General features: G+C 40.9%; 1 protein-coding gene across 11 annotated transcripts in view; it reads left to right on the top strand.

The window, feature by feature from the left end:
• Positions 1–20,769, top strand: part of ULK4 (unc-51 like kinase 4) — a 521,313-nt gene that overhangs the window by 99,565 nt on the left and 400,979 nt on the right. For all 11 annotated transcript variants that reach the window (XR_011562944.1, XM_070776132.1, XM_070776127.1 and 8 more), the window contains 2 exons: positions 2,975–3,058; positions 13,730–13,891. Coding sequence is in view for 10 of the 11 variants with exons in the window: in XM_070776132.1 (XP_070632233.1) it covers positions 2,975–3,058; positions 13,730–13,891 (246 nt within the window). In the remaining variant the exon portion in view is untranslated. The remainder of the gene's footprint in view (positions 1–2,974; positions 3,059–13,729; positions 13,892–20,769) is intronic.

Raw genomic sequence — 20,769 nt, 5'->3', positions numbered from 1 at the left:
CAAGCTTGAGGACTGCAGTCCGGACTGTGATTCTATAGAGGAATGTGTGAGACAGCACATTTTAGTTTATGTATCTTTTTCTTCCTTTTGTCAAGGATGCATAATGAGCTAGAGTCAGGTGTTCCCATGTTTTGTCTCTCCTGGTCCAGCACGTCACCGTCTGTCACCTGGCCTGCTGAAAGAACTCCCAGGTGGTCTCGTTGCGTCACTCTGTGTGCACTGCAGTCCCCAGACCTAAGCTGGAGAGAGCCTGTGGAGGAAAGGCCCCTCCACCGTTGTCACTCCTAGGGCTCCCCCTGCTCCCTGTCTTCCTTGTTGTCACCTCTGGGCCTTGGGGGCTGCTCCTCAGTTCCCATATGACCTTTGTCCTCTCTACCCTCTTAGCCGCTTTCTCCTTCCAGCCTCGCTGGCCTCCCCATGGGACCTCGAAGCCCCCACACCCTGATCGTGCTGCCACACTTGTGCATTCGCTGTTCTTCCTGCTCACAGTGTTTACCTGCAGACATCTGCTGTTCATCTTCTCTTGCATGGATTTCTGCAGAGAGCCTCCTCCTGAACCTGAGAACTGTGAGATGAAGCCCTTTGCATACAGACTTCCTCTAACCCCTTGGCCAGCTGTGCTTTTCTTTATAGCTTGCATGACTGTCTTGCCTTGTTTATTTTGTTTAAGTAAAAAAAAATTTTTTGTGCCCACCACTCCCTCCCCACCACCGCCCCACTGAACACCATTAAGACAGAACATTTGTCTGTCTTGTTCATAGCTGCATGACTTTGTTTAGAAGAGTTCTTGGCACACAGTAGGTGCTTGTTTTCAGTCATGAGCTGCAGCATGGCCAGTGGGACAGGAGGGAAGTGAGCAAGAGGCAGGGCTGCAGGAGACAGGGATGTGACCGCGGAAGGCTCCTCAGCCAAGTCGGGGGCCTTGGTTTTGATCATAAGAGCAAGAGGAAGCTGGTTAAGAGTTATAAGAAAGGTATGGATGTCATCTGACTTAAGTGCCGCAAGGGTGACTCTGGTTTCAATGTGGAGAATAGATGGGAGGATTGTAAGAGAAGCTTCTGGTCTGTAACTGCGAGTAAGTGAAGTAGGAGCAAAATCAGGAGAGGAGTGGGTATTTCAGAAAAGAGTTTATAGGGCTGAATGTGGAAGTTATGGTCCAAGAAAAAGGACTACAAAGAGTCCCCTGGGTTGAGTGGATACAAAAGTCAACCAGGAACCCAACAAGAGCTGTTTTATGTATGTATTTAACATGGAGTGGGAGGAAGAAGAAGTCAGACTGCTGTGTGTTGAGGATTTAGAGGGACGTGGGATCCTGAGGAAGTCAGTATGAGGTGAGCATCACCATAGGAAAGAGCAGAGGGGTGTGGGGTGGAGGGCTGTTTTGCAAATGGGAGATGACAGTGAGTCTGGTGGAAATAGGAAGGATCCCATGGAGACACCATGTTGAACACTTAGGAGCAGTAAGGGATAGTCCAGAAGCTGGTGACCCTGAAGGAAGAAGGGTGGGAGGGGACTTGTGAGCCTGCATGGAAGGGGTGGAGGAACCTGTCTTACGGTGACCCAGGGTATGAGCAGCAGCCAGCTGCAGGTGGAGGTGAGCGCGTGGTTCCTCTCTTGTGACTTTCATGATCTTTGTGAAGAAGAAAAGCGAAGTTTTGGGAGGGCAGTGGGTTGAAATGCTGTAGTTTTTCAGGAGAGGAAGTATGTCAGAGAGAGAAGCAGGCCTGGTGAGTGACCTGGAAGGTCCCTGGGCTTCCCCATCCTACGTCACTCTGGAGTCGGTGTTTTTGGTGTCCCGCCTCCCAGAGCCCAGCTGTCTGACCACAGGCCTAGAGAGAGCAAGCCACTGCCTTTGGGTGAGGCTGAGTTTCCCCAGACCTGAGACAGTGGAACTCCAAAGAATGAGCTCCTTCAGGCCTTTGTCAGGAGTGATTAAATTATAGGCCAGGAATCTCAGTGGCAGCCAAGGTGAGTAGGGGATAGACGGGGGTAAAGAAAAAGGGCGAGGAACATGGGGAGTAGGGTCCAGGGATGTTAAGGAAAGCCTGTGGTGAATGTTGTGAATAAATGAGCTGGAAGGGAGGCACATTGTGTTTGAAAGTTAAATTGGGTGCTGAACTAGTGATTTTTGAGCTGGAGCAGCTCCGGTCGATAATGGCTAGATTATGACCACGTGTGGCAGTTCATGATTAAGGGTACAGTGTTAACGAGTCACAATTCCCATCATTGGTATTAAGTACTTTTGGATCAGTAAGGTACCACTTCTGACATTTGGACAGTCTTCAAACAGAAATATTCTGTCTAAGCAGAACCTACTTGCTTCTGCTATAACCAGTGTTTTATTTTTTTTTTTCTCATCTTTCTCTGTGGCCCCTGATTGATTTTGTGACTTTATTTGTTAGATTCCAGGAGAGTTCTTGTGGTTATTTTTCTAACTTAGTTCTTTGTGAAAGAATTATTCCTGATATCCTTCCAAGCAGTGTACTCACTGATCCTAGTTACTTGCTTTTGTCGAGCTTCATCTTGCTAGGTAGCATACTGTGTTTTCCTTGTTCTTATGGATTATCCAGAGATGCTACTCCAAACTGCATGTTCTGTGCTTCCACATCATTCCAGATGATGTCATACCTTTAGGTAGAAGTGTGTGTATCGTAATCTGTGGTTATCAGTGGCGTGGTTTCTCTATCAGCCAGGTCATGCTGTCATCCCTTGGTTCTTTCCATCGAGCTATTGCTGAGGGGAGCTTATCAACATCGTATATGACATCCTGGGAAACAGAAGAAGTGCTTTGTATGTACACTGCAGTGAAGGACCCCTCATCCGGTCATGATTGGCAGGTTGTAAGCAGTACTTGCAGTAGAAAGTTAAGAAGTTCGACGTCATTTGTGTATGTGAAACTTAGCCTTTTTTCTTGAAAGGGTTAACACCTTCTGTGCCGTTAGCCTCACTGCCTTTCCTTCTACTTCATTTTTAGGAAGAAAAAAAAAAGCACCCCCGAGAATGCTGGGCTGTTCCCTTGGCTGCATACACGGTGCTAATGAGGTGCCTTCGGGAAGGGGTAAGGCTGCTTTGTTGTTCTCTGTAGACGCCTGCAATTGTAATAACCCTTCAGGCACTGTGTGAGGATTGTAGCCTGCAGCGGTGCTCGAGCCTGTCAGCCAAGTACTGTACCGCTCCTGAATTTAAATAATCCCGACAAGCCACTGTGAGCCCGTGGCCTACAGGGGAGCAAGTGAAAAAACCAACTCACATTCACTTGTTTAAACGTCTTGCTTTTTAAGAGACGATAGCAAATATAAACAACCTAAGTAGCTCTCAATGACATATCCTTAATCCCCCGCTTCCAGTTACAGTAACTCAGTTTAGTAAGCCAGGTGTATGCAGGGAATTTTCTGCCAGCCTCGATAGCCCAGTGATTATCTTGTCATATTGCCATTTTGTGGTTCAGAAACAAGGAAGCTGCCACCAGCATCCACTGATTTTAATATTAAGTAGTCGTTATTATGTGATGTGGTTTCTTCAGTTTATGCACATCCCTTCTCTTGCTATTCATGGCTGAAAACCAGCCGGCTGGCCAACCAGCCAACTTGCATAAGTAGCTCCTGTGTGTGACCGTGAGGAGGATTTATAACTGACCTCAAAGGCTGGCATTTTTGTTTGCTTTAAACCTTGACATTGTCTCACCCAAGGCAAAGCCATAGGCTAAAAGCATTCCTTAAGGAATGAAAAAAAAATGTCAAAACAAACATCTTCCTTTTGAGTTCATTACTTCATGCATGTTATGGTAATGGCATGATGTTCCAAGTACAGAAAAATGTCTTCAGTTTTCCCCTAGTGATCCAGAAAGGCATCGAGAGCACGTCCCAGCCTGTAGGGTGAATGTGTAGTCAGTTGTCCCTGTGGGGTGTGCGTGAAGCCAGTGAACTGCGCTGTATCAACAATATGAGAATTAAGCTATCTTTATCTGTAGTCAAAAGACATGTTGGGGTTTATCATTCAGGGCCTCAAGCTAGGCATGCCCAGGGGGCACACGGATGAAGAAGGTGGACTCTATGTTCATGCACACATCTACCTGTTGTGGGAGATGAGATAAACTATAAAGTGGAATCTGTCAAGTGCATTCACGCCGAAGAACAAAATACAGGAGCTCAAAGGAGAAAGGAGTCTTCCAGGGATTTTTTAAATGGTGTAAAGAAAGTTTTAGAACTTTGTATCTTTAATTTATAAAACTTAGATTAATGCTGAGTAAAAGATGGTCAGTTCTAACCCATGAGGTGGTGTCCTTTATTAGATATGTCCTCCCCAACCGCTCCTGTATTTGTCATCGAGTACATACTATGAAGAATGTTTGCTATGCATGTGCATTGTTAATTGTAACCTAATGATACAGCTAATGATAGAATGATAGAGTTAACTGTGAGTATACACACTTGTCTTTTCTTCTCTCTTCGTATGTGTGTCAGGTCTTGTATATTTTTCATGAAGAGGGAAGACAGTCTAGAACTCTCTAATTTGTGAAAATTTTATACATTTGGAAGACGTTTTAGTGTATGCTTTGGCAGCATGTACACTAACACTGTCCCTACAAAATGACAAATTCAGAGGTGAACATTCCCCTGAAAAAAGGATTTGTCTTTTCAAAAATAATTTAATTGTAGCAGTTCTTGAGGCAATTTGTCTATTGTATTCAGGACATAGTTGAAGGTAAAATAATTTTTAAGTCACTTGTCTTCGATGATTTAATTTTTTTAATGTAGAAAACTGTTTTCCCAGCTCCTCGTGGTATTTCTGAATGTAGGTTCTTTCTTACAGAAGAGTATATGAATTGTATGGATATGGTTAAAAGCGCATACTCTGACTCACTCTGTTAAAAAGCAAAAGGCTGGTTGCTTAGAGAATTCTCTGTCTCTTTTGGATTGAAATTTGTACTTTCTTTCAAGGAGTAACCGCTATTCTGACTTTGGTGATAAACTTCACCAAGGTTTTCTTGTTTTTCTTAAATTTTTTTTTTCTTTTTACAAATGTTTCTTTATTTTGTTTCCCTTTTTGAGTGTATTGCTAAATACTAGATTGATTGATTCTGAATGGATTGGCATCATGTTCTTTTGAGACTTAATTTTTTTTTCTTTTGCTTAAAGCTAGGTTGAGGTTGATACACGTTGATTGTGTAAAGTGCAGCTCATTGGTCCCACTGAATAGTGTGTTGGTGTGCCTCAATGCAGGAACACAGGCACACATGTGTATCAGTTTATATAGGAGTATCCATTAACCCACATCTTCTTGAACGTTTGATAGAGTCACAGTTTAAATTTTTGACAATCTCATGACCATTAAATTGTTTCCTCAGTGTCGTTTTAATATGTATTTTCTTGAGTACTAATGAGGATGACCATCTTTTTCTGTTTATCTTGGTTTTTGGAATTTCCTGTTTTGAAAATGATTATCAAGTCTTAAGCCAGTTTCTTCTCTTGCTTTGTAGGAATTCTGCATACCATCATCCTCCACCAGCTATTGCTATAAAATGTTTCAAGTATTAGAAAAGGAAAGAAAACTAATGGCCTTTATTTCCGTCAGCTGTTAATATATTTGCCTTCTTTGCTTTGTTGTAATGTGTGTATGTACATATATCCATATATGTGTATTTATTATTTATTCATTTGTTTATTTTCTGAGATGTTTGAAAAAATTCAGATGTCATGGTACTCTACCCACAGGAATTTCTTTTATGTATTCTGGATATTAATCTTTTCTTGTTTACACGGGTCCCAGATACTTTTCTATTTTGTGTTTGATCTTTTCGTTTCCTTTACAGTGTCTGTGGCTAAGCAGAAGTTCTTATTTTAATAGATATTTATCAATCCATGAGATGTTAATCTAACACTAAGATGTGCTATTACATATTCCTTTTTGTGTGTATCAGTTCAGTTCAGTTGCTCATTCGTGTCCGACTCTTTGCAACCCCATGAACCACAGCACGCCAGGCCTCCCTGTCCATCACCAACTCCCAGAGTCCACCCAAACCCATGTCCGTTGAGTCAGTGATGCTATCAGGGAAGCCCAAAACTAAATAAAAGTTTTTGTGTATACTTTTATTTATTTTTGGGCTTCTCTTACAGCTCAGTTGGTAAAGAATCTGCCTGCAATGCAGGAGACCCCGGTTTGATTCCTGGGTCAGGAAGATCTGCTGGAGAAGGGATAGGCTACCCGCTCTAGTATTCTTGGGCTTCCCTTGTGGCTCAGCTGGTGAAGAATCCGCCTGCAATGCGGGGGACCTGGGTTTGATCCCTGGGTTGGGAAGATCCGCTGGAGAAGGGGAAAGGCTAGCCACTGTAGTATTCTGGCCTGGAAAATTTGCAGAGTTGGACACGACTGAGTGACTTTCACTTTCACGTCATTTATTTTTGGCTGACTGGCTCCTCGCTGCTGCACAGGCTTTCTCTAGCTGTAGCAAGCGGGGCTACTCTCTGGGTGCGGTGTGCAGGCTTCTCACTGGGGCGGCTTCTCTGGTGGAGCACGGGCTCTCGAGCGTGCGGGCTCAGTTGCTGCGGCTCTGGGGCTCTAGAGCGCAGGCTCGGTAGTTGTGGCGCTTGGTCTCAGTTGCTCTGAGGCATGTGGGGTCTTCCCGGGTCCGGGATCCAACCTGTGTCTCCTGCACTGGCAGACGGATTCTTTACCATTCAGCCACAAGGGCTGCCCATGTTATTCTTCTAAAAGTTATTTTTTATTTTTTCCTTTTTTCTGTTTAGAAGTTTATTTGTAATTGTTTTGTGTGTCTGTGTGTGGCGATACGTGTGGGTCCAGTTCTGTTTTTAAAATAAATGGAATCAGTTATCCCAGCATCATCTAATGAAAAGTCTTCTCCCCACGACTCTGGTGTCACCTCGGTCATGTCTGTGTGCATGTCTCTTCCTGGGCTCTAATTAGTTCTGTTGGGCTGTTATCTGTGCCATGCTGTTTAAATTAATAGTCTTTACTTTTTAATAATTTTGAAAATATACACTGACATTTTTTGTTACCCTTGTAATCTTTTTCATGAGTTTCTGAGCTCCTTTTTAATTTTCTTTTTACTTGAAAAGTTGATTCTAAAAATTACATGTTCACCTGTTGGTACATTGATTGAGAGTATACGTCTATGAATAAATTTAAGGAGGACTGATAGTAGTGAAAATGGAAGGCATATTCAATGAGAAGACTAACAAGAGAATGTCATATTTGGCTTAAAAAACACTGAAATAAGATGATTGTAGTTCCTTTGAATTCTCCATGACATTCCGCTAATGTATTTAATTCACTGCTTAAGTCAACTCTCTCAGATACAGCTCCCATTCTTTAGAGGTAGCGTTTATGAAACATACTATGTACTGACTGGATACAGGAGAGGCAAAGATGATTAAGATACTGCCCTATCTTCATTTATTAGGAAAGTGATTTTTTTTTAGTCTCTGGTTTAGTGTGCCATTTCTTGCTGTTTTGTAACTACCTTTGCATTTTCTTCCCTTCTCTTAGGTAGTGACTAAGACCCTTAAGACTATCAACTTTCGTCTCAACCTAGTGTTAGCTGTGTCCCATTGTTTTGACATGTAGTGTTTCCATTATTGTTATTTTATAGATAATCCCTGCTGCTGCTGCTGCTAAATCGCTTCAGTCGTGTCCGACTCTGTGCGACCCCATAGACAGCAGCCCACCAGGCTCCTCTGTCCCTGGGATTCTCCAGGCAAGAACACTGGAGTGGGTTGCCATTTCCTTCTCCAATGCATGAAAGTGAAAAGTGAAAGTGAAGTCGCTCAGTCGTGCCCACTCTTAGCGACCCCATGGACGGCAGCCTACCAGGCTCCTCCGTCCATGGGATTCTCCAGGCAAGAGTACTGGAGTGGGTTGCAATTGCCTTCTCCACAGATAATCCCTAGTTAAATTTTTTTCTGGGTCCAGGCTTTTTTATGGGATGGTTTAAACTTTTTCAGGGGGGTAGAATTTTATTGCCTCTTTTTTCTTTTGTTACAATAACAAAGTTGTATTACTGTATAGATTAAGAATGTCTATTCTGTTTCTCTTGTATGTTTTTAAATTGTGGTAAAATATATATACTATTTGCCATCTTAGCTATTAAGCATATAGTTCAGTGGCATGAAGAACATTTACATTGTTGTGCTGTTTCTGTTGTTCTTAAATATATTGATGTTTTCTGCCTAACTTATTGACCTTTTTATACTTTCAAAACTTAGTAATGTGCTTTATTGAACTTGGGCCATTGATTCTGATTTATACCCCTTATCCTTCTAATCTGTGCATTGAGAAAAATGTGGTATGGGAATTGTACTTTTTTGTTTTAATTCATATGTAAATTTCTTAGAAGACAATTTTAGTTTTAAATTATAAATTTTGTTCATGTTTCTGGTGCATAGATAACTAACTTTGCCAAGGGATTTTCCTACATGTTCTGTGATAAGGGTTTTCTAGTCAAATACATTGGGACATATCAGGTTAAACAAAGTTGAATGGTTTCGTTTGTATTTAGTACTTTTCAGAACTTTTAATTATGAATCCACATGGGAGCGTATTGTATATGATGTTTTCAAATTTATTTGCCCACAGACATATCTTATCCTGTGGCACATTGTAGGATGCACTTTGGGAGAGAAAGGTAGTCTTATTCTGGGACTGTTATGAGTTTATTTAAATAGTGTTCAGGAAACTTTCTCTTTTTCAAAAGATTACCTAAGAGATTATGACCTTGTTTTCGAAACAGGTCAACCTGTTATGATTTCTGTAATTTTAACAATGATAGTAGAAATGTGAGTCAAGTGATTTTGATCTTGTTACAGATGTAAATGCTCAGGTGGAAAGAGGGAAATATTTAGAGTGAGAGACTTCGGGTGGAACATGCCAAAAAAAAAAAATCTGGTATAACATTTTATGTTTGAAAATTTTATTTGTTTTTATTTTGGCCGTGCTGGGCCTAGGTTGTGGCACTTGGACCTAGTTGCCCCGTGGGATGTGAGATCTTAGTTCCATAGCCATGGATCAAATCCTTGTCCCCTGCATTGGAAGGCGGATTGTTTGTTAAGAATCCTGGACCACCAAGGAAGTCTCTGTGGTATAACTGTTTTAAAGAGAGTGTGGCAGTATAGAAGAAAAGGTGTCCATGATGACACTGAGTCATTGTTTCGACTTGGTGTTGGCATTTTGGAGACTTTGAGCTGGGAGTCAGAGGGTGTGGATTGGAGTCCCAGGTGTGCCACTCTGGAGTAGTTTGATAGTTGGAGCCCCACCTGATGTTTTGTATGAAAAAAGGTACCTTGCTGGCTGGTCTTCCACGTGCTTCTGACTTGGGCTCTCTTTGACAGCTTTCCATTCCATTGCTTTTACCCTCATGTTTGTTTTTCAGTCGCTAAGTTGTGTCCAACTCTTTGCAACCCCATGAACTGCAGCCTGCCAGGCTTCCCTATCCTTCACTATTTCCCTGAGTTTGCTCAAACTCATATCCATTGAATCCATGATGCCATCCAACCATCTCATCCTCTGTCTCCCCTTCTCCTCTTGCAGTCAGTCTTTCCCAGCAGCAGGGTCTTTTCCGGTGAAGGCCACCAGCTCTTCATATCAGGTGGCCAAAGTATTGGAGCTTCAGCATCAGTCCTTCCAATGATTATACTAGCAAAGACAGATTATGTACTTGGTATCATCACTGTATTGATCCTGGGAACATTTGGCAATGAACTTACATAGCATATGTTCAGTATGTGCATGAAGTAGGGAGGCCGAGGAAGCTGACTTTCCTTGAAAGTAGTTATTTTCATCTGGGTAGGTAGCAACCTACTCTACAGTGGGCACAGAAACTGAAAATAGCACCTAGAATGTTTCCACATGTTTAGAGGAGATTCATTGTATGCATTTGTATCTAATCAACCTCATCTTTTTTAAATAACTTGCATAATAGTCTGTTTATAATTATGGGTGCTGAACTGACACCTGGCATATGTTAAAATGTGAGGCTCAAATAATAAATCCTTGGCCTAATTATTCATTTCTGAACAAAAGCTTATTAGACAATTTCGATGTAACAAATTTCTTTTAAGAGGAAATTGAATTTTCAGTTTTTAATTAGTGCTTTTAAAAAAAGAAAGCTAGTGGTAAATTGCTTATGAATTTAATTAGAAAAAGGCAGGACTTGAATTAGAAAGTATAGAGATATTAGTCATTATGTGTATTATCTTTGAAGTGTTTTTGGACACTGGTTATCTAAAATGAGGATGGAGAAGTTAAATTCTCTTGATATTGGATATAAGTGAAAATGTACAGCTACATTTTCTGTTTTTGTTACTGTCACAGTTTTAAGTTTAATTTTCCTAATGAAGAACGTGTGTGCCATCAACTTCGGGTTCTCTATAGGTACGCACCTTTCTCCTTGCCTTTATATAGTGAAAGTGGGCAATGTGTATGGGGAATAGGAATGATACAGGCTTTTTTTGTGTGTGTTTTTCTCTTTAATATCACTATTCATAATATTTGGAATGCTAATATTAGTAGAATGCAGCAGGGCTTACCAAGTATGGAGTTGCCTAATGTGTCTTAAAGCGAACCTTTGAGAATGGCATAAAGAAGCAATCCTGAGTTTTTTTCTGAGTTCAGGGAGTAGATCAGTTTCCTGACTCTTGGTGAGGTCAGAGGCACAAAGTGTGGTGTGCTCGCTGCCAGAGTGAGGTCTGCACCTCCTCTTCTCCTGTGGCAGATAATCTTAGGGGGAAAGCTCCACAGGGCTGTACAGTTTACACTGGTTGGACTTCTGTGTAAATTTCCATGTTCCTTTAACTGTTTTATCCCATTGTATGCTTTGTAGACTTAACAAATTCTATAGCTCTTCTGCGTCTTTCTCATTTAATACCTATCTTTTTTTTTTTTTTTAATCTTTTTATTATTATGTTTAACTTCATGGTATTGTGGATAGAGGGAATGGTGTATGTATGATTTTAAGTCTTTGGAATTTGTTGAGACTTCTCCCATGACTTAGTATGTATGTATAATTAGGGGAAAAAAGTTCAGTTCTGCCATTGTTGAGTGATGTACTTTTTTTCTCAAAGTAGGTCAAGCTTGTTAATCTGATCGATACATACGGATGTAAATCTATGTTCATGCTGATTGTTTTTTGTCTCTTTTATCAGAGATAGATATTTAAATTGTTTTCAGTTTTATTGCGGTATAATTGACATGAAAGTGTAAGATATTTAAAGTGTACAAAGTGATGATTTGATACATGCAATCATTGTGATAGATGCATACATTCCCCTATTGAGTCAACACATAAACTGTCTCATATTTTATCCTGTTACCTTTTTTGGGTGGTAGGAGTGAGAACATTTAAATTCTCCTCTTTTAGCAAATTTCAATTATACAACATAGTGTTATCAACTAGAGTCACATCGTTTTACATTAGACCTCCAGACCTTATTCATCTTATAGGTGAAAATTTGTACCTTTTACCAACCTGTTTTGAAAGATGTTATTGTTGGGTATACATTTATAGGTTGACGGTTCTTTTTCTTTTGGTACTTCAATGATATTGTTCCTCTGTGTTCTGGTTTGCATTATTTCTCATGAGAAGTCTCCCATCATCCTTATCTTTGTTAGGTAATGTGTTAGATAGTCTCTATATGTCCTTTTACTGTCACTGTTTCTACAAGTTTCTCTTTATTATTGCCTTTTAGCAGTCCGGTTATGATGTTCAGTTCAGTCACTCAGTCGTATTGGACTCTCTGACCCCGTGGACTGCACACCAGGCTTCCCCGTCCATCACCAACTCCCAGAGCTTACTCAAACTCATGTCCATCGAGTTTGTGATGCCTTCCAACCATCTCATCCTCTGTTGTCCCCTTCTCCTCCTGCCTTCTATCTTACCCAGCATCAGGGTCTTTTCCAGTGAGTCAGTTCTTCAGATCAGGTGGCCAAAGTATCAGAGCTTCAGCATCAGTCCTTCCAATGAATATTCAGGACTGATTTCCTTTAGGATTGACCGGTTTGATCTCCTTGCAGTCCAAGGGACTCTCAAATCTTCTCCAACACCACAGTTAAAAAGCATCAGTTCTTCGGCATTCAGCTTTCTTATTATGATGTACCTTGATGTTATTTTTCTTTCTTCCTCTTGAGGTTCATTGAGTTTTTTAGATTGGGCTTCCTAGGTGGCACCAAGGGGTAAAGCACCCGTTTGCCAGCCATAAGAGACGTGGTTTTGATCTTCGGGTTGGGAAGATAGGCTGGAGGCGGGTGTGGCAACCTGCTCCAGTATTCTAGCTTTTTGTTTGTTTTTGCTAATTGCTATGTCTTCACTAATCTTCTCTAGTCATTGAGTGTGCAGAGTCTGATGATATTCCAATTCAGCGTATTTTTCATATTAAACATTGTAGTCTTCTGACTTGGGTCATTTTTTAATCTATTTCTTTCATTCTTAACATGCTTCTTTCTTCTTCAGTATATGGACTGTATTTATAATAGCCATTTAAATGCTTTTTTCTTATTCTATCACTGAATTTTCTCTTATGAGTCATATTTTCCTGTTCTGTGTGTGTGAATTTAATCAGATGTCAAATATTGTGATTTTTGTGTTATTGGGCATTTTGTTTTTAAGTCTTTTAAGAAGGCAGTGGCACCCCACTCTAGTACTCTTGCCTGGAAAACCCCATGGACGGAGGAGCCTGGTAGGCTACAGTCCATGGGGTCGCTAAGAGTCTGACACGACTGAGCAACTTCACTTTCACTTTTCACTTTCATGCATTGGAGAAGGAAGTGGCAACCCACTCCAGTGTTCTTGCCTGGAGAATCCGAGGGACGAGGGAACCTGGTGGGCTGCCATCTGTGGGGTCACAGAGTCGGACACGACTGAAGTGACTTAGCAGCAGCAGCAAGTACTTTTGTGCCTTTTTTTTAAAGTCTTTTAAGTGCTTTTGTGCTTTTTCTTGGACTCATTTAAGTTACCTGGAAATAGCTTGATCCTTTTTGAGACTTTTAAGCATTATTAGGACAATATAGTACAGCCTTTAGTTGAGGTTAATTTGGTCACACCACTGGAGCAGTTTCTTTCTTAGGACTTTCCTTGATGCCCTGTATTTAGGTGGTCTTTAGCTAATTATTTCCAGCCCAGAGTAACTTCTGATGATTTTTCTGCATACTCTTTATGGTTTTAAAATCATCGTCAAGTTTTTGTTATACTATAAGTTATGTGTATTTTCTAGATTATTTCAACCTTTTTATGGAAATATGTGGAAAATTAGGGGCTTCCCTAGTGGGTCAGCAGTAAAGAATCTACCTGCAATGTAGGAGGTGTGGGATCGATCCCTGGGTCAGGAATATCCCCTGGGGATGAAAATGGCAACCCACTCCAGTATTTTTGCCTGGGAAATCCCATGGACAGAAAGGGGAGCCTGGCAAGCTACAGTCCGTGGGGTCACAAAAGAGTCGGACACAACTTAGCAACTAAACAACAGCAACAACAACAATATATGGAGAATTATGTTAAACTATGTTTAACGATCAACCAAATGTAATGGTTCTATAGAAGCCTGAGAAAATGGCCACACCTCCAGAAACACCCGATGCATCCAGGGGCAGGTGATGGTCTTGGTGTCAGGTCTTTATTTATGAAGCAATGGTTGTGAAGAAATGATGTGTATATATTTGCCATCCTAAATATTAATAATACCTATTTAATTTTCTCCTTGTGTTCTTCTCTCTCTCTCTGTAGGAGGAACGTGTTGTGAATCACATGGCAGCAAAGATTATTGAAAATGTCTGCACTACGTTTTCTGCTCAGGCCCAGGGCTTTATAACTGGGGAAATTGGGCCTGTTTTATGGTACCTATTCAAACATTCCACAGTTGATTCTCTTAGGATAACAGCAATATCGGTAAGATGGAGCGTCTTTGGGGGATATATTTGCATGTATTTAAATACCGAGTTTGAAGAACTGTGCTAGACATAGAGTGAATTTCATTGAATAGGTGGAAATCTCAAGAGTAGCAGTTGGTGAGAACAGTAATTTGATTTTTCTCCTGAGGCAAGAGGACCGTCGAGACATTCCAAAAGGATCTTGTGTGACCCTGACATTAGGATTCCAAGAACTATTTGGAGGTGGTAGTGGAAAACTGCAGTAGTGGATAGGGTATAGCATTTGGTCGGGTATATTTTTAGTGCTCCTTGACTTTTCTTGTTAGCTCCGTCTTTCAGATTTTATGTTCATTGGGTTTGTCATATGGTTCAAATGAATTCATGTTAAAGTTCAGGCATCTATGATTTTGTAGTTTTTTTATCCCAGTTGTCTACTGCTTCACTTCCATGGTTATAATGACTTGGTGTAAAAGATAATTATGTATGCAGGTGTGTTAACCTGGTTGTATCAATATAAGCGTCAGTGAAAATGATTCAGGCCTTTCTCGTGATTTATTTAGATGCTCTTTTTGATCACCAGTCTTATTTGGGCTCTCAGTGTTATCTGGTAGCCTCTCTGTATTTCTCGAGCTGACTCATCCTTGTGCTTCTTGCTGTGCCAAATTTCAGACTTACCTTTATTCCTTAAGCCTCCATTGCCACACTTTTCCCCCCTTCATTCTCAGTAAGTGACTTCCTCCATCCTTCCCAGATAACAATGGAGACATCCAATGGGAGTTATCCCTGTGTATGTCTTCCGCATCTGTAGACCTGTTTGCCTCCATACCTGTCCTGCCTCAGTTCTTCCCTTCCTCCTACAACTGATGAGCTGCCCCTTCTCCTCTCAGAGAAACTTCTCCATTGTTCTTCTATCTGTTCTTGAGAATCTTCAGTCAAATGTTATTTTTGCTCTTTCCTAAATCTTTAACCTCTCCTTGTCTACTAAATCTTTCTAATTAGTGCTCATGTATTCTTTACCCCAATAAAAAAAAAATCTCATATAAAAACATATCCAAAGTTTTCTAGAGTGTACATCCATTTGTTCCCCCATTACCCCAGCCATACCTCTTGAAAGGGTTTTTGCCACAAATTCTCCTTTTTGGCCTGTTTTCAGTTATCTGTCCTAAACATGTGAATGAATCTAGTCTTGCTGAAATCGCTAATGACTTGCGTATTGCTAAATTGGGTATTGATGGACATATATATTTTTATAGTGTTATTTATTGATTTTGGGCTGTTGTCCAGGCCTGCTTTCTCTCACTGCAGCGAGCAGGGCTCCTCTCTAGTTGTGGTGCACAGGCTTCTCATTGCTGCAGTTTCTCTTGTTGTGCGGCACGGGCTCTACGGCGTGGGCTTCAGTAGCTGCAGTTCTTGGGCTTAATAGCTGCGGCACACGGGCTTAGTTGCTCCATGGGATGTGGCATCGTCCTGGATCAGGGATCGTACCTGTGTCTCCTGCATGGGCAAGCGGTCTCTTTACCACTGAGCCGTCAGCAGAGCCCCTGATGGATATTTTTGAGTTCTTTTATTTACCGTGTTATTTTGAAGATCAAGGGGTAACAATCCTGCTCACTGAATATCTTTAAACAAAGGACATCTGCTTCATGAGCTTCACATTGTTAGAATCCCTTCCCCAAGTTGTGATATTAGTAATTAGGAAGAAACTGTCAGAAAGAGTTACAGAGTATACCAGTGAACTTTCTCAAGGCATCTTTGAGTCATATCTTACTTAAGGCATTCATTTTAATCCTGGACTTAAAAAAAAAAAAAAAAAAAACCTGTCTTGCTTTAATTGGGTTTATGTTATCATTTTTATCTTTATGCTCAGTATGGTTTCTTTTCTTGGCAAAGTTCTTTCTAGTTGTTTCCACCAAAGTCTCACACCTTCTAGCACTTTCTTCATCTGACATGGTAAGCTTCACTCTTTCATCTTGGGCTTCTTATATTTTGTTCTCAGCCTTCATCTACATTATTAATTTTTCACTGAAATTTTGCCAGTTGCCCCCGAAATGTCTCTTTCTTCTTTTATGCCCCAGGATTATATTCAGTAATGTGTTAATATATTGTTTTCATATTTCTTTGGTCTCCTTCAGTTTGAAACATTTTCTCAGCCTTTCTGGGAACTTCATGTCATTTATGAGTTTAAAGGTTGTGGGGCTTGTAATTTTTAGGGTAAGGCTCAACCTGGGTCTGTCTAGTGTTTTCCCACTGAACCTCCTTAGCACCATCGAGGATCCTGCCTGGTTCAGATGCCTCTGTGATGGTTGCTGTATGATGGTTATCCAGTTGCTTCATCCCTTTTATATTAGAAGTTGGCGAATATTTTCTATAAAGGGCCAGATAGTATGTACCTTGGGTTTTGGTGGCCACATACAGTCTCTGTTCCATATTCTTTTTTTTTTTAAAGCTGTATGTTGTTACTGGAGTATAATTGCTTTATAATGTTGTGTTAATTTCTGATGTATGACAAATTGAGCTGTATGTATACATATATCGTCTCCTTCCTGGGCTTCCTTTCTACCCTACCTGATCCCACCTCCCTAGGTCCCATATTCTTTTTGTTTTATTTTTCTTTTTGTTTCTATAACCCGTTAAACATGTAAAAACTGTTGCACATTGTACTTAAGAGCAGTGCAGAAATAGGCCTTTGGTATTGGTTGGAATTCTATCATAAGGATGCGCTGTCCCTTCTCTCTCATATATGTGTGTATTTGTTTCATTATGATCAGGGATGCCCGTTTTATTTGATGAAGTGCAATGTCATATTACTGTTACCACTGTTGTTATGCATTGTTTGGATGCTCAGATCATACTAGAAGCCCTCCAAGCTGGCTTTTGTGTCCTGTTGATCTATTTCTGTCATTGTTTGATCACTTGATACCTTTCTGAAACCATGCAGTTTTTGGACTGCCTTTGTATTTTCACTCTGCCAACCCTGGAACCAATCATTTCTCCAAGGAAGCTTTGATGTTTAGAACCCACAGTCTGGGTGATGTGCTTACTGCTTTGGGGTTTTATTGTTTGCAGGCCTTCTAAGTATTCAGAGATAGAAAAAAAGTGTATGTACCCGTATATACATATGGAGCTTGCCAGGTGGCGCAGTAGTAAAGAATCTGCCTGCCAATGCAGGAGACGTGGGCTTGATCCCTGGGTCAGGAAGATCCCCTGGAGAAGGGTATGGCTACCCACTTCAGTATTCTAGCCTGGAAAATTCCATGGACAGAGGAGACTGGTGGACTACAATCCATGGGATCTCCAAGAGTCAGATACAACTGAGCGACTAAGCACACACGCATGCACATATTCACACATACATAGAATTATTCTTACATCTGTCATTGTAGGTATTTGGAACAAAACTCATGCATTCATACTGATACTTCCAATTTTAATCCAGTATATTAGAATTCTTTCTAGACCTCCCATTTTCTATATGTGTACATCCCTTCTCGGACAGAAACCTGGTTCCCACTATTCTCAGTACATTTATTGACCTGTTCAGCTCATTTATTCAGCGTAGCAGACTCCGACCCCTCTGGCCTCCTCCTCTGTGTCATCATCCTCCTGCCTTGCCACCGCCGCTCTACTTCCTGGGCCCCGTGAGTGGAGGCCCGCATTCCCGTGTCTGCCCCCTTTCCTCAGAATCTGATGTATTGTCTTTGGGAAGGGAAGGAAAGGGAAGATAGATGAAGGAAAACAAAGGCTAGATGTCATTTTGTTGCTTCATCTTCTGTATTTCCTTCCCCTTTGCTGTTTGCATCCAGCTAGTCAACCTGTCCTTTGAGTGTGATTCACAAATACAGCCCAGGACTGTGTGCCTCTCTCTGCAGCTCTGTTACCCCTGAAATCCAGGGCACCACCACTTCTCACCCAGACTGGCCTAGTCATCTCTTGGCCCCATAGAGTCCCCTATACCAGTGTGGGCCTAAGATGAGCAGCATTAAATAACCTAGGAGTTTGTAAGAAACATGGGATTTTGGACCCTGACCCAGAGCTACTGTCTCAGAGCCTCTGAAGGGAGAGGCCCAGTAATCTGCATTCTAACAAGCACTTCTAATGCCTACTGAAGTTTGAGAACCACTGCCCTAGGCCTTGAAGCTCTTGGAAAACACTGCCCTGGGTGTAGAGGGAAAGATGGCTAATTGTCCTCCCCCCTCAGGAGTGGCATCCATTGCTTAGGATGGACCTGAAGGGAGTGGACCTGACTTGGGAAATGTGTTGAATGGATAAGAGGATTTCTGGATTTACTAGGTTTGAAGGGAATCTCTATATGAACCACAGTGGTATCCAGAGAAACCGTTAGAGTTAGATTGAACAGAATGGCTCCAGTGAGGGAGGTGACTGGGCAGGCCATTTATGATCTCTGGAGGGCCGTGAGGAAGAGTGTGACAAAGTGATGAGTGCTCCAGGGTGGTGGTTCACCCCGGCGTTGTAGGAGAGCTCTTCAACAACACTGACTACTTCTCCTGTCTCTCCACCTGCTGCCCCTTTCCCATGTAGCTTAAGGTCTCAAAGGTCAGATGAGAGTGTGTAGAGTTTGAAGAAGTCCCCAAGGTAATTTTGATATAACATAAATCATTCAAGAGACAGAAAAGAAATGGTTCTTAAACTTATTCCACGGTGATTCTGTTCATGTCTAATAGGTATGCGGCCTTCACTTCCGAATTAAGTCTCTTTCTTAGACATTGCTTTAATAAATAGATGGTTAAAAATTCTGGAAAACATGGGTAAATCTATGGCTGATTCATGTTGATGTTTGGTAGAAACCAATGCAATACTGTAAAGCAATTATCCTTAAAAAAAGTTTATGAAAAAACTAGAGATAACACAGTGTCCTTTTTAGGTAAATTTTGTAGTGAATTTTGAACTGAAAATGTTCTTTCCAGTTATAAAATGTAATTTCAAACTCTGTTTCAATAAGCAAATATTTTAAACACCAGATCACTGAAAATCATTCTTGAGATTTGATTTTTTTAAATTTGGGGACTACAAGTACTCATATGCTCTTAAGCCTCTGTGAACTCTCAACTGTGTTTTATATCCAGAGTGACGAATTAAAGGTTATTTCTTCCATGACTTTTTCCAAATGGAAGGTAAGTTAGGCATTTGAACGCCTTTCTGAAGACCGGACTTACAGTTGCCCTCATATTGCTTTGAATACACTTAGAAGTAATCTGGACAAATCTTGCATCAAGAAATAACCCATATGGTTGGGTAGATATTTTATATCAATAGCAAGTCAGTATTATTTTGAAAGCCTCTCCCAAGAATTGTTACAGTGCTGATGATAATTACTGTTCACTGTCTTTAAGTCACTTTAAGGGAGATCTCTAAATTTCCTTAAAAAATTCAAATTGTAGCATGATCTTTAGGGACTCCATTTAGAATGCTTTTTTTTTTTAATCCAGAATTGAATAATATTTGAGATGATACTGAAATAGTGGAACAATTCTGTTTTCTTAATTGAAGTAAATTACAATGTTTTATCAGTTTTAGGCGTACAGCATAGTGGGGCTTCCCAAGTGGTGCTAGTGGTTAAGAATCTGCCTGTCAGTGCAGGAAGCGTAAGAGATACGAGTTCTATCCCTGGGTTGGGAAGGTTCCCTGGAGGAGGGCATGGCAACCCACTCCAGTATTCTTGCCTGGAGAATCACATGGACGAAAGAACCTGGCAAAGAGTTGGATACAACTGAAGCGACTTACCATGCAGACATGCACGTACAGCATAGTGATTCAGTATTTTTACACATTATACTTCATTAAATGCTATTGCAAGATAATGGCTATAATTTCCTGTGCTCTACAGTGTATCTTTATTGCTTATCTGTTTTATACATGACTTTGTGTCTCTTAATGTCATACCCCTAACTTACCCCTCATTTCTCTCTCCTCTCTGGCAACCAGTAGTTTGTTTTCAATATCTGTGAGTCTGTTTCTATTTTCCTGTACACAGTTGTTTGTATTACTCTAAAAAATTCTACATATAAGCGATACTGTACAGTATTTGTCAAATATATTTCACTAGAAAATCCCATGGACGGAGGAGCCTGGTGGGCTGCAGTCCATGGGGTCTCGAAGAGTCGGACACGACTGAGCGACTTCACTTTCACTTTCCACTTTCACGCATTGGAGAAGGAAATGGCAACCCACTCCAGTGTTCTTGCCTGGAGAATCCCAGGGACGGGGGAGCCTGGTGGGCTGCCGTCTATGGGGTCGCACAGAGTCGGACACGACTGACGCGACTTAGCAGCAGCAGCAATATTCTCTAGATCCATCTACATTGCTGCAAATAGCAGAATTTCCTTCTTTTTTATGGCTGAGTAATACTCCATCATGTGTGAGTGTGTGTGTGTGTGTGTGTGTGTACACTACATCTTCTTTATCCACTTATCTTTTTGGGGGGGTTGCTTGCATATCTTGGGTGTTTTAAATAGTGCTGTTACAAACACTGGGGCTCATCTGTCTTTTCAAATTAATGTACTCATTTTTTTCAGATATATACCCAGGAGTGGAATTGCAGGGCCAAATAGTAATTCTATTTTTAGAATTTTGAGGAACTTCCATACTGTTTTCCACAGTGAATGCCCCAATTTACGTTTCTACTACCAGTGTACAAGGGTTCCTTTTTCGCTGCATTTTCTCCAACATTTGTTATTTGCAGACTTTTTGATGATAGACATTCTGATAGGTGTGAGGTGATACCTCATTCTACAAGTCCACTTTAGCCTGATTCCAAAACCAGTCAAAAACACTACAGAAATAAAAATACCAGGCCAATACCTTTGATGAACCATTGATGCAGAAATTTTCAACAAAATATTTGCAAAACAAATCCAACAGTATATAAAAAGGATCATA

Source organism: Bos indicus, chromosome 22 (genome assembly GCF_029378745.1).
Source record: "Bos indicus isolate NIAB-ARS_2022 breed Sahiwal x Tharparkar chromosome 22, NIAB-ARS_B.indTharparkar_mat_pri_1.0, whole genome shotgun sequence".
NCBI lineage: Eukaryota > Metazoa > Chordata > Mammalia > Artiodactyla > Bovidae > Bos > Bos indicus.
The sequence above is the reverse complement of the archived record's forward strand: the minus strand, read 5'-3'. Positions and strand labels throughout refer to the sequence as shown.